We start from the raw sequence: 14,829 nt of genomic DNA on the forward strand, positions 1-14,829 counted from the left end.
TCAAAGGAAAATGTTTGCTTCCATGAGTAACCTTCCCGTATTCTGTCTTCAGCTTTTGGGGCCTGGCAGAGCTCAATCTGTGAAACTGGTGCAGTTAATTTTACTTTCAGAGGTCTTCCCAGATAAAAAGGTAGCCTACAGACTGGGAAAAGATATTCCCCCACCCTACATCTGACAGAGGGCTAATATCCAAAATATGTAAAGAACTCAAGAAATTAAACACCAATGAGTCAAACAACACAATTAAAAGTGGGCTAGAGAGCTAAAGGATTCTTCGCACAGCAATCTCTAATGGCTGAGACGCACTGAAAGAAATCCTTAGTGATTGGGGAAACGGAAATCAAAACGACTCTGAGATTCCATCTTACGCTGGTCAGAATGGCTAAGATCAAAAACTCAGTGACAAAGGGAACACTCCTCCAGTGCCAGTGGGAGAGCAAACTTGTACAACCACTTTGGGAATCAATCTGACACTTTCTCAGAAAACTGGGATTATTTCTACCTCAAGACCCAGCTATACCATTTCTGGGCATATACCCAAAATATGCTTCACCAAACAACAAAGGACACTTGCTCAACCATGTTCACAGCAGGTATGTTTGTAGCATCCAGAAAATGGAAACAACTCAGATGCCTCTCAACTGAAGAATGGATAGAGAAAATGTGGTAAATTTCGACAACAGACTACTACTCAGCTATTGAAAACAAGGAAGTCTTGAAATTGGCAGGCAAATGGATGGAACTAGAAAGGATCATCCTGAGTGAGCTAACCCAGACCCAGAAAGACACACATGGTGTGTGCTCACTCAGAAGTGGATGTAGCACAGGACCCAAAGAAGCTAAGTAAAAAGGAGGGGCTAAAGGGAAGATGTTTTAATCTAAGAAGGGGGGGGGGAATTAAAGGACATCGCAAGTGGAGGGAGAGGGGGAACTGGCTTCCAGAGATGCAGAGAACAGGGATGGAGGATGGGGGATGGGTGGATTAGATGCCCAGAGAGCAGGGATTGGTGGGAGATGGCTAACAGAGAACAGGGAAACTGGTATTTGGGAATGTCTGGGACAACCTGGATACCTGCAAGAGGATAGGACCCTGGGAGAACATGGGTCTGACACTAGCTGAGCCTCCTAGCAGTGGAGAAATACTGAGAATGAAGTGGCCACATCTTCTAGCCAGGCAGGACTTCCAGTGGAGGGAATGTGACACCAACCTACCCACAAAACCCTGCTCCCAAATTTTATCTTGCCTACAAGCTGTGCGGGGTTAGAAGATAGAGCAGAGATTGAGGGGATGGCCAACCAATGACTGGCCCGATTTGAGACTCGCCCCGGGTTAGAGAGATGGCTCAAGAGGTTAAGAGCACTTTCTGCTCTTCCAAAGGTCCTGAGTGCAATGCCCACATGGTGGCGCATGGCCTCATGGGAGAGACCCAATCTCTGGCACTATGAATCTAACATCCCTGCAGAAAGGACCCTAGCATGACTGTCATCTAAGAGTCTTTATCCAGCAGATAACGGAAACAGATGGAGAGAGCCACAGCCAAACATTAGGCAGAACTCAGGGTGTCTTTTGGAAGAGTTAGGGGAAGGACTGGGGGAGCGGAACGGATCAAGGTCACCACAAGAAAGCCTACATAGTGGACTAACTTGGGCACTCATCGGGACTGAACGGCCAACCAAAGAACATGTATGGGCTGCTTCTAGGCCCTCTACACATACGAATCTGATGGACTGCTTGGTCCTCGAGTGGGTCCCCTAACAACTGGAGCAGGGGCTGACTCTGACTTGGACTCTGTTGCCAACCTCTGGATTCCATTTCTCCAGCATGGCTGCCTTGTCTTGCTTTAGTGAAAGAGGAGGTACTTAGTCCTGATGCCACTTGATGTGCCAGGGTGGGTTAGTACCGGGTCGGGAAGGCCCCTGTGGGGAAGTGGGAGGGAGGGTAGGACTGGGAGGAGAGGAGGGAGTGGGGTTGTGATTGGGATATAAAATGAATATATAAATTAATAATAAAAAATGAAAACATACAATTATGTTCATAATTTTTGCCCATCCTATTATCAGATTTTTGTTTTGTTTTGGTTGGTTGGTTGGTTTTTTGGTTTTTTGAGACAAGGTTTCTCTGTATAGCCTTGGCTGTCCCTGGACTAACTTTGTAGACCAGGCTGGCCTAGAACTCACAACAATCCACTTGCCTCTGCCTCCCGAGTACTGGTATTAAAGGCGTGTGCCACCACCACCCGGCCCAGAAATATTTTTAATTATTATTATTATTTTCTATTTTTTGTTTTCCTTTTCTTTCTTTTTTCTTTCTTTTTTTCTTTTTCTTTTTTTTCTTTTTTTTTTTTTTTTCAAGATGGGGTTTCCTCTGTGTAGTCATGGCTGTCCTGGACCCACTTTGTAGATCAGGCCGGCCTCCAACTCACAGTGATCTGCCTACCTCTGCCTCTTGAGTGCTGGGATTAAAGGTGTGTGCACCACCACATCTGGCCATATTATTAATTTTTTTTCAAGACAGGGTTTCTCTGCTTAGCCTTGGTTGGTCTCAGCTCTCTTTGTAGACCAGGCTGGCCTTGAACTCAAAGAGATCTGTCTACCTCTGCCTCTGGAGTGCTGGGATTAAAGGCATGCACCACCACACCCTTCCTTTATTTTTTATTTTTTAAAGATTTTATTTATTTTATGTATGAGTTCTCTATCTGCATGTGCACTCGATGTCAGAAGAGGGCATCAATTTCCAATATAGTTGGTTGTGCGCCACCATGTGGTTGCTGGGAATTGAACTCAGGACCTCTGGAAGTGCAGACGGTGCTCTTACCCGCTGAGCCACCCATCTGCAACATCCTTTTCCTCTCAAGTTAAGTTGCTTTCCATTCTCAATACACATCTCCATCCCCCATGTGCCAATTTATATATGAGGCCAGTTAATGTTGAACATCAATCTTCCTTAAGGATATCTATTTTTTTTTTGACTTTTGTTTTTTCGAGTCAGGGTTTCTCTGTGTAGCCTTGGCTGTCCCAGACTCATTTTGTAGACCAGGCCAGCCGTGGGCTCACAGTGATCCGCCTGCCTCTGCCTCCCGAGTGCTGGGATTAGAGGTGTGTGCCACCACGCCCAGTTCCCATTATGACTTTAAACTCTGATTCTTCTTAGTCCATCTTGTAAACTATCATCCAAATTGAAATGAGGAGCAGAGTCCGTTGAAATATTCCTTGGCTGAAAGCATCTAATAATGCTGACTGGTTAGGCTGCTGAGCAGCTGCCTAGCCCATAGTAGGTGTTGAGTGTGGAACATGGATGTGGAGTTTGTGTGTGAACATGCTCTTTGTCCTTTTTGAGAGCCATCCATAAAAGCATTAAAAGCAATCTGTATCGCATATTAAGATGTAACTTTGAGCAATACCAACCGAGTATTTTTATGAGATCTTAAAAAGATGACCTTTTCTTAATCGATCACAAGTAACATGTTAATGTGCCCTGCCAGTTATTAACAGGGTGGGACAAAGAAGTTACTTGTATTTTACTTAGTTGAAAATAGCTTGTTTTGTGTTTGTTTGTTTGTTTGTTTTTTGGAGACAGGGTTTCTCTGTGTAACCTTGGCTGTCCTGGACTCACTTTGTAGACCAGGCTGGCCTCGAACTCACATCCATCCACCTGCCTCTGCCTCCCAAGTGCTGGGATTAAAGGTGTGTGCCACCACATCCGGCTGGAAAATAGCTCTTGGAGAGTCTTTATCAGTAAGGCACTATTTCTATGAGCTCTCTCCTTATCAGCTACATTATTTACTAAGCCAATAGCCTTCTCTGATTCAGGTGTTACAGCTTTATAGAATTCATTGAGTTTCCAGAAAGCATCTTAAAAGAGCAGAGCCAAACACTGAGTAGTGATAAACAGATAAGAGCACACCCAATATATAGTTCAAAACTATGAATTTTGTCCTTTTATTTACTTTGGAAATTGAGCATTCATTTAAGCCTTAGTTAGATGCTCAAGAGAGGAAATCATCCTGCAAATGATGAGTGACTTACACAGCACTGGCTTAGGGCTTTATGCCTGGGTGTCATCACTTCTCTACTAGAAGTGTGGCTAGTTTGTTTGTTTTTGTTTGTTTGTTTGTTTGTTTGGTTGGTTGGTTTTCCAAGGCAAGGTCTCTCTGTGTAGCCTGGCTGTCCTGGACTCACCTTGAAGACCAGGCTGGCCTCCAACACACAGTGATTCCCCTCCCTCTGCCTCCCCAAGTACTGGGATTACATGCATGACCCACCATGCCAGGCTTAGTTTTGATTTTCAGGAGACAGGATTTCTGTTTTAATTGTGGCTGTCTTGGCACTCACTTTGCAGACCAAGCTGGCCTCAGACTCACAGAGATCTGTCTGCTTCTGCCTCCCTAAGTGCTGGCGTTACAGGTACACACCACCACTGTCCAGCTTGTTCCTCTGGATCTTTTCAAATATGTATTTTTAAAAGATTTATTTATTATATATACAGTGTTCTGCCTGCATATACACCTGCATGCCAGAAGAGGGCGCCAGATCTTATTATAGATGGCTGTGAACCACCATGTGGTTGCTGGGAATTGAATTTAGGATCTCTGGAAGAGCCATCATCTAAGCCACCTCTCCAGCCCCTTTTCAAATATTTTAATAATTATACAAATTACCTAGTTGCAGAAAGCAATTATTTAGTTCCACTCTTTCACTTCAAGGTTGCATCCCCTTTTCAGTGAAAAGACCCTTTACTCATATTTTCTCTTAAAAGGAAAACTTTTCTTACCTTCTCCAAGGGCCATCTCCCCCACATTTATGTGGCTGTTGGGGTGGGGTCTCTGCAGGTAGATAATGAAAACCCTGTGTGCATTGACTTCGTCAGCCTGAATCAGACTTCAAGGAGTCTAGTGCTAGACAGTTCATAGTCAGTGTCTTTAAAACATGGTACAATTTGGGAAAAGCTTTCCAGCAACAATGAGTCCAACTCCAGGTGCACAAGAAGGCTTCAGAAGTGACGACAGCCGGGTAGTGGTGGTGCACGCCTTTAATCCCAGCACTCGGGAGGCAAAGGCAGGTGGATCTCTGTGAGTTCGAGGCCAGCCTGGTCTACAAAGCGAGTCCAGGACAGCCAAGGCTACACAGAGAAATGAAAAACAAAAACAAAACAACAACAACAAAAAGATGTGACCACAGCAGCAGTGTTGGGTGACTGTTCAGGCAGAAAATTGTCTCTCTCTCTCTTTTTTTTTTTTTTTTTTCATTTTGGAAGCTGCCAACCTGCACTACTGGTTCGCTCAGGCATTTAAGTTTTATTCCTTCTCAAGTCTCTGATGGAGTGGAAGATCAGACCGTTTAGTCTTGCAATCAAGTTTAGTTGGTTAGGGGATAAGGTATTTTTAGATAAAGATAGATAAATGAAGTTAATAAAGATGATATATGATAGATATTGATTTTCGTTCAGAAATTTAGACCCAACAAGATAGGAAAAATGTTTACTTCAAGTTTGACAGATACAAATAGCCAAGTCACTATGAATTTAACATTCATGCAACTCATGATTGTCTCGTGGTTCTTCCTGCAGTATGTAGTTTATTTTATTCATGTGTAATAATATGAATGTATATGTTAAAAAAGAAACAAAAAAAGATGTGACTACATAGAGACTCTTTTACAAAGCACAGTGACCACAAGGGTGGATTCTATAGCTAAAAGGCCTAGAATCTAGCGTGACCTCTGACTGAAAGCATAGAGGTCAGCAGGCCATAGAGTATGTGCGACATCTCCCCTAAGGATGGGAAATGGTCTACGGAGGGGAGAGTCTGGAACAACCATCTGGGAATTTGGGTGAGGTCTGCCTCTATAGCAAAAGGTGGGTGAATCTGTCTTCACAGACAGCAAAACAGTCACCAGGTGGTTAACAAAATCCACTCCCAGCTTCCTGGATGGAAGGCAAGTATTTTGATATTTAGCTCTTCCTGTGAGGAGACACCTCTGCATGATAAACATCCCTGGCTCTCTTAGTGCCTCTCTGTGAGCACAAGGACCTCTGAGCACTCACCAAAAGTTCCTAACTGTGGAGGACAGCGGACAGTCCTCCCCCCTGGGTCCCAGGTCTGCCTACCTCTACAGCTACCGCTCTGGGGAAAAACTTTCAAAAACCGGACCTTCAAGGACCAACATTCACAAGTTTATAATTGTCTCTCTGGCGGCCAATCATCATTTTAAAATGCATGATTGTCTTTCTGACTCTACCAGTCCCCTGTCCCCTCATCCCACTGTTCTCCTTGTCAACCTCAGTCCCTGTGATCTGATCCCACTGCACAGGACAATGTGAAGCCACATGCTCTGGATTCCCTTGATGAGAAGATGCCATGACATGCACAGCTTTAAGACTGACCTGATTAGGACAATGAAGAAAGACACGCATGGCATATACTCACTCATAAGCGTATGTTACCACTTATTTCAGGATTAACCACATTACAATACAGAGACTGATGTGCCAACCAAGGTCCATGTAGGATGTGGACCTAGGCCCTCTGCTCAGATCTAGTATATAGACAGCACAGTCTCCTTGTGGGTCCTATAATATGGGGAATAAGGACTATTTCTGATATGGACTTGGGTCTCCTAATGTTGATCAGTCCCCCACTGGCAGGGCGGCCTTGCCAGGTACAGAGGAAGGGGTCGCAGGTAGCACAGATGACACTGGATAGCCTGAGGTCAGATATTAGGGGAGGAGGCCTTCCTTCTTTGAGGACTAGAGGGGGGAGCGAGAGGGGATAAGGGAGTGTGTGTGGGGGGGATTGGGAGGTGACAATCAGAATGTAAAGAATTCAAACTGCAGAACAAGCAGGTAACTCATATTGCTAATCCCACTACATAGGAATAGCGCTAAGGCTGGCTGAGATATGAACATCTGTGCATAGACAAGGCTTCCTGTTGGTCAGAGATTCCCTGTGATTAGTAGATGCCATTCTTCATATGGCATGAATGAAGATTTGCAGATGTCTTACTTCTGCTTATACAAAGAGCAAAGAACCAGCCTTAATTGTTCTGTGCATCATGCATACGTCATACATTTATAATTTTAGAAGTGTATAATGCTTGTGAGAAATTATGTTTTCAGAAAAAAAGAACCGGACACTGATGCAGGATCAGACCTTACAGGATTCAGTCCTCTCAGCATGCTGGATGCTGGCATCCTGCATCCTTCATCTTCCAGCCCCAGGAGCATCAGTTGCTGTTACCCCTCAGAACAGGACAGCTTCTTAGAAAGCTTCTGATTCCAATTGGTCCAGCATTTCAGACTGTTCCACACAGGACTGCTATTAAGCCTGGAATTTCCTGACATTTAGAAACTGGACCACAGATGCTAACCCTGGCTTGTTTAACCATTTTCCCCAATTTTATTTGGGCCTCTTCAAAGATATTGTTTGCCCTAAAGCAGGCTGAAGAAACCTTAAGAGAAGGATGTCCCATTTCCTTTAGGGGGCGGAGCTGGGTAGGTTTCTGTTTGCTCTCTTGGGCTACAGATGCTTATTTTCATCAGGAGTTGGTTATAAGTTATTATTAGTTTATACAGAGAAATGAGAATTGAAATGCTGGGAACAAAAACTCACCATATTTATTACGTGCAACTGATGACACACACAGTGCAGATACCCACCCATACTAGGCTTTCATTCCTCGTACCACAAGCAACCTTATCCTACACTTGCTGACAAAGGCAAAATCTGGCCTCCAAGTCATAGTAACAGGAATGGCCACACTGAAAACAGGGAATTGCCAAAGAGACTGCCTTGGGCTGCCTCTGGGCCCTGAGTATGTTTAGCAGCTCTGGACAAAGTTGCTCAAATCTGTCTCTAAGTATGATGACTTCCTCATAGCATTCCCGAGGGGCAGGGTACAGCTCCTCAGTCAGCTGGCTGAGCTTGGCTGTGTGATGTAGAAGTTTCTTCAGGACCACCAGAGAGATATTATTATAATAGAAATTGATTTTTGTGAGGTGGGAGCAGTGGCTCAGGGCAGGCAAAATGGCATTGAAATGACAGTCGTTCAGGCCACACTGCTCCAGGTCCAGGGTTTGCAGGGTACTTGCCACTCGCTCGAGGAGAACTCCAAGAAGCTCGGGGCACGATTCAGGTATAAAATCTCTCAGGTTCAGATGTTTGAGCTCACAAATGTTCGGCCAATGGGCCAGGTAATCCAAGTCTGCCTGTGAGAGCCAGCAGGAAGCAATTGACAGCGTCTCCAAGCGGGTGTCCAGATTCCTAGGGAGAGACCAAGAGGTTAGTTCTGCCAAGTGATATTGGAGAGGATTGGTGGGTTTGAAAGCAGAGCAGGTAACACTTGTCCCAAATCTAGTCTGTCCATGTGATGGATTCAGCGTCACCCTAGGAGTGTCCTATGAGTCCCCTGATCTGTTCCCCATCATAGCTGTGTCCCATTCTTCCACCTTCAAACCCAGTGTCACACATTTCCCATCTTTTCATCCCCCTTTCTGGGCCAAAAACAACCTTTCATACACGAGCCTTTAGAGGCATGCAAGTACTTGGTCACACATATCTGAGCACAGAGCTCACCTGCTCAGATATGCTATGTCTCTAACACTGCTAGTTTTCCAGTGGCCTGACCATCAAGGACCTGCTAGCCTGGAAAGGCAAAGATACATGTTCTCTATGGTCTGGAGGATCGGCTCCATTCTTCCTTACCTGAACAACTTTTCAAGGTTGTTCCTTAGTAAACAGAGATCATTTAGACAGAGATACCGGATATGTTGGGCTCTGAATACAGTAGAAGCCAAAACCTTTACAGTACTCTCCACAGAAGTAGCACGGTTGTAGGAGTTCCTAATTTCCTCTAGCACAAGCTTGTGGAGATTTGTCACGGTCCTCAGGTGAGACTCAATATCTTGTATGAATTCCAAACACCACTCACTCAGCTGCAGCTCCTGAATACAGCCTAGATTCACCTGGCCCCAGATAGACGAGGCAAGGTGTAAAGTCGAGTTCCAGCTCCTCAGCTTATTACAGCACAGATGAATGACATTTCTTCTCGCCTGGGCCCACTCCAACAGGTATTCATCACACTCGTTGAAGCCTTTCTTCATGATTTTAAATTCCGTCACCACCATAAGACGTGTCTCCTCCCCAGAGGCAGGACAAGTCTTTACTGCCTGCTCCTGTGTTGTGACTGGCACTGAGCAGTCACCTTCGTAGGACTCAGTAGCCCATATGCTCCAGAAGTCATGGGGCACATCCCTCAGATCGAGTACTCTGAAGTTCGACTTCCTGTTGGTAAAATGGGCAGGGTTATCAGAAGACAAGAAACATCTTACAGTCCACGTCTTGCCACCTCCCCCCACTTGCCCATTAGCTCTGTCCCCCCCCCCCAAACCTTAGCTTTCCCCCTATGGCTAGTATCAATCCTAGGGTCTCGTGCTTGCTTCAAAAGGAATCTTATTGAGAGAAGCAGCTGTAGCCCTTTCTCTCTCCTCCATTCACTCATGGCTGTGAGGAAAGCAGAGGCAGGCTTATTCCTCAGTGGCTGTGTCTACACAGCTGTAGCCTCTATATTTGCCATTATTTGCCCAGATGGCTGAGGCAGAGCCCAGGCCTCTTACAAGCCTCTAAGCTGCTGCTGTCAAAAGCCTCTGATCCACCTTTGCCCAAATGCTTTGTTATTCCTTCTCTGCACCCACAAAGCCTTCCTCCATCCCATATGGGTCCTGCTTACTCAGAAGGAACCTTCTGGGCAGTCATCACATCTAGTCCCTCAAGCAGAGCCTTCAGAGTCTCCAGGTGGGGCTTCTCTATCAGCGCTCCTGCAGGGAGGCACGGGAAAGGCCAGGCAGGCACCATAGCCTTCAGTGTTGTTGTCCATCTGCCAGCGAAGGCCTCTTCAAACAGCGCTGGGAACAGTTTCATGGGCAGCTTCTCCAAAGTGGAAATGGCCAAGGCCTCCTCCCTCACCAGACGCTGTCTTGCCAGCTGCTGGAGTGTGGGTAGGGCCTGGCTGGCCATTGAGCCTGGTTTTCAGGGATGGTGATCCTGGGGAAACAGAAGCGAAGACAACCATGCAGAAAACTTAGAAAGCCTTTACTCATCCCATACAAGGACCGCTCTGGGCAGGATCACTGCTGTGGTGGTGGTGGAGGTCTAAGTTTTTCTGTTTTGATCACTATCTGTTGGTTTTAAAGCCACACTTCTCTCTGGTGTGTTTAGCCTCTCCAAATCATGGTCTTTTCCAAATATCCCTAGCCGATTGAAACCACAGCTTGGGTGAAAACATTCTACTGAGAAGGGATCACCTATGAAGCCCGAGGCTCAGCCCAGCTCAACTCTCAGGCCCTCAAAGAAATAAAAGCAAACAACTGGTCCCCCACCTTCCCATAGTCCCCATTCTCCCAGCTGACCCTGCTTCGGGCACTTTAGGGCATCATGAAATCACCATCGTTAGTCATTGGCTCCAGTTGTTGGTTATCACATGACCTTGCGTTTCAGGGCGGGAGGACTGCAAGCTTGTGCTCCTCAAGCTACAGAGCAGGACAGGGTAGAAAAGAAACACTAAACAGACTCAGCAAACCTTCAGTAGCCATCGCCAAGGTCAGCAAGTGTTTATAAAGCATCAGGAAAGGTGGGACTAAGAGATGGAGATGACCATTTACATGTTAGAGTCAGGAAAGTCAGTAGTTCAAGGTCATGGTAGGTTACTACCTCAGCACTCCAAACACTAGTAGAAGACAAAAAGAGCATGACATTTGAAGTTAGGTGTCAAATAATGCTTACACTTTTAACTTGAACACTGAGAGAATGGAAGCATTGCTTTATGCAAGTCTGAGAACATCTTGGTCTTCCCCCATGAGACCACGTGTAGACCACCAAAGGAAAAAAGAACTTTTGTTGCTGTTATAGGATCTCACCACTGGCTGTTCTGGAACTTGCATTGTATGTAGACTAGTCTGGCGGAGGACTGACAGAGATCAGCCTGCCTCTTGCACAACCGTGCTAGGCTTAAATTGGCCCAAAGATCAGCAGAAGCAAGGCGGCGGCGGCACAAGGCTTTAATCCTTTGAAGACCAGCATTCAGGAAGCCATTTCTAAGAGTTCAAGAAAGTCTGGTCCACACAGGGCAACCCTGTGTTGACCCCCACCCCATAAAAACCCCCCACCACAGTCAAGGCATTTGAATGACTCATATCTAACTCCCCTGAGAAGGTCCTGGAGTTCAAGGTCCCCCTGATCTTCAGAGTGGGACTGTCTCAAAAATAAGCAGAATCTATACAGAGACTCCAATAATGACATGAACAACACACACTGGTTCTGATGGAGAGCTAGCTCTCAGGTTGCTGAGGCAGCAGAATTTCTGTGACTTACCAGCCAGGCAGGGTTATGTAGAAAAGCCTTATACAAAAAAAAAAATCAGTAAACTAAAAAAATATAATGATACAGTGAGGTGAATGAAGGCTATAGACTCTGCTGGGTGAGATGGGGTGTCTTGATGGAGCTAAGGGATTTACCTGATCTGAATAGGGTAACAGGTCTTATGAAAGGTAGGTAGTGACCCCCAGGTGACTCCAGGCTCCAAGCCTGAGGGTTTCTCTGGCTGCTCTGACCCTCAGATATCTTTCCACAAACCCCTCCCCTTGGTAGCCACGCCCCCTATCCAAAGTCTGCAGTGTGATTCAATAATTGAGTCCCCACCCACTAACCCCTTTTGTGATTTAGAGGGTGGCTAGGTGGATTGGATCTAGAACAATAAATAGTTACACACTCATTCATTGACCCAAGTAACACACACTGGATTGTTAGCTATGGATTTGTGGTCTTCAAAAATAAAAATAGCTGGGCCTGGTGCATACGCTTTTAATCCCAGCACTCTGGAGGCAGAGGTAGGTGGAGCAATGTGAGGATGAGGCCAGCCTGGTCTACAAAGAGAGGCTAGGACAGCCAAGGCTACACAGAGAAACTGTCTTGAAAATCCAAAAAAGGGAAAAAAAAGAAAGAAAAGAAAAAAAGAAATTCTAATGGTTTTTATGGTGTACCTAATGTTAGTTGGGATTCAGGTTTTTGGCTAGATTGGACTCCAACTCCCTGAAATCCTCCTGCCTCAAACTGTCCTGAGAAGTGTTATGAGCTTCCACAACTCACTGAGGTTTTGGGGAGAGGGAAGTGGTTTTCTTTGTTTTTGTTTCTGTTTTTTGGAGACAGGGTTTCTCTGTGTTACAAACCCTGGCTAACCTGGACTCACTTTGTAGACCAGGTTGGTGCTTAACTCACAGAGAGTGTATACATTAAAGATTAAATAAAGTCAACCATAGGTCAAGAGGCAGAGCAAGCAACCAGTTCACAGGGAGTAAACAAATAAACAAAAAAATAAATATTTTAAAAACATTTCATAAATAAAAAGCTCTGTGGACATTTAATCACAAGATTGTTTCAGTCTTCTGTGCATAAACAAAATACTGTTTATGTATCATCTTTATTTAATTTTAGTGCCTAAATATTTATGTGTTTATTTATTAAACCTATGTGGGGAGAGTTCCCCTTACTTCAGCCTTTAAAGGTTTTTTTAAATATTATTTTTAGTTACTTAATGTATGTATGTCTGTGATGAGAAATGTTCACAGGGATGAAATTGCCCAGGAAGCGCAGAGGAATAGGATCTCTCTGCATCTGTAGTTTCAGGTCGTTATGAGCCACCTAATATGGTGCTGGGAATTGAGCACAGGGTCTCTAAAGTGCAGTCTGTGCTCTAAGCACCTGGGCCATCTATCCAGCCCACAAGTACTTATGAAGACAGGGTCTCACCATGTACACCTGCTTGGCTTATAAGTTGCCATGGAAACCTGTCTGGCCCTGAACACATAGAGACCAGTTTCTTCGGCTACTGCAGCATTGACATTAAAGGTGTGCACACTCATGCTTGGCTATTTCTTTGTTTTGTTAATTTGCACAAGCTAGGCTCAAGGAAATGACAATACCATTTGTGACCCATGTTGACGTCAGTATGAGGCAGCATCCTGTCTCAAAGCCCAGTCTGTTTGTGAGACAGGGTCGTACCATGAATCTCTGGCTGTCCAGAAACTTATGTACACAAGGATGGCCTCAAAACCACCGAGATTTGCTGCTTCTCCCTCCTAGATGCTGGTATTAAAGTGTGGGGGACCACGGCTGCCTCAGTTCCCAGTCTTGATTTCCTTTTTGCTACTTATTGTGCTGGGCTGGACACCTCTGAAACACCCTTTTCTGACAAAGATCCAAGGGGCAATTCTCTCTCCATGACACAGGTTTAGAAAGGTTTTGAGATTTTATCTTTTTACAGCCCAGGCTGGCTTCAAACTTGCTAGACAGCCAAAGATGACCTTGAACTTCTAATTCTCATTTCTCAATATCTTGAGTTCCTGGGTGACAGGCACACCCCAAAGTGTCTAGTTCATGCAATGCTGGAGGGAGGGACCCCAGGGTTTGTGACTTTAGGCAAACATTCTTCCATCCCTGTTACACCCCCAGCACCCCTCCCAAGCCATCCTGCTGCCTCAGCCTTCTGAGTAGCTAACTCAGCAGAGGACTGACAGAGCATCCAACTCATCTGTTTATTAAGGGCCAGATTTCACAGACGGGGCAAGATGGTTGTCACAAGGTCTTTGGGGGATTTCATTAGGAGATTGTATGTCCATTGTCAGGGACACACTAACACCAACCCGACTCACACTCAGAACCACGTGGGCCAAAGGTGAGTAAAACTCATCCAGGTGTGGGAATAATCCTATTAGAAGGGAGGCTGGGGAAATAGAGCTGCCAGGAGTTGTAGTTTCAAATCAATCTAAACTGTAGAGCAAGACCCTGTCTCAAAAATGAAACCAGAAGGAAGCACATAGCTAGTGTGCTAATAAAACTCAGTGCTGGACAGTGATTTAGTAAACCATCAGGGTCAGGACTTTCAAGCTGGTCGTAGGTTTTCTGGTTTTCACAAAAGGAACTCTGTTAATCTAGACACTGGAAAAACGGTATATATTATCTGGTGGGACCGAAGCACCCAGTACATGGCAGTTGCTGGTTGGGAGGCAGAGTTGTGAGGGAAAGGTGTTTAACTGCTTCAGAGTCAGAGAAGACTTTGGGAGTCCCGAAGCCCAGACTCACTGCCTGGCCCTGGACTTAGCTTCTTGTTATCAGCCCCCATCAACTGTTAGTAACTTCCCCTCACCTGGGTCCTTCATCAGATCCTGTCCCGACCTGTGGGGTTTGACTAAAATTCGGGAGGAAGTTCACCTGTTGAAATGCAAGACACAAAGAAGGAGAGCAAGTCTGATTGATCAAACTCTCAAACTTTATTAGTCAGGCAGCAGCTTTTATAAGTAAGAAGGCAGGGGAGCATATTGCTATAGCAACCAAACTGTAGACCTTTCTCAAAACATAGGGAATTCCAGGCAGGGTCATAATGTCCTGCCACACAGGGCATCCTGCTTTGTCTTCATCTGTCTTTAGTCTAACTGCTGACTCACAACAGGGTCGCTCCATCCCTATCTGTCTTTAGTCTAACTGCTGACTCACAACAGGGTCACTCCATCCCTATCTGTCCTTAACTGTTGACTCATAACAGGGTCAGCTAGTTTCTGGTGAAAGGCAAGCTCTGGGAAAGACAGAGACTTAAAGGTGCAGACTTGGACAAAATGGCTGAACATTGCCCATATGGCTTATTGTCCCCAACAAGATCCAGATTCATTCACCAGGAGCTGGGACATAAGAGCTCGATTTGAGAGTCTCTTAGGATGAAACAATTGGGGCACAAGAGATGGATCAGAGGTAAGGAGCACTGTCTGCTCTCCCCGAGGTCCTGAGT

The 14,829-nt window shown here is 45.4% G+C and overlaps 1 protein-coding gene across 1 annotated transcript in view; it reads right to left on the reverse strand.

Moving 5' to 3' along the window:
- Positions 1-7,648: 7,648 nt before the first annotated feature.
- Positions 7,649-14,829, reverse strand: part of LOC311599708 (uncharacterized protein) — a 44,006-nt gene continuing 36,825 nt past the window's right edge. Inside the window, exons 5-7 of the mRNA XM_084785709.1 lie at positions 9,724-10,015; positions 8,700-9,278; positions 7,649-8,258 (exon numbers count right to left, since the gene is read on the reverse strand). Of these exons, the coding sequence (XP_084641835.1) occupies positions 7,697-8,258; positions 8,700-9,278; positions 9,724-10,015 (1,433 nt within the window). The 3' untranslated portion in view covers positions 7,649-7,696. The remainder of the gene's footprint in view (positions 8,259-8,699; positions 9,279-9,723; positions 10,016-14,829) is intronic.

The sequence above is a fragment of the Acomys minous genome (assembly GCF_964271855.1).
Source record: "Acomys minous genome assembly, chromosome: 6".
In the NCBI taxonomy this organism is placed as follows: Eukaryota; Metazoa; Chordata; class Mammalia; order Rodentia; family Muridae; genus Acomys; species Acomys minous.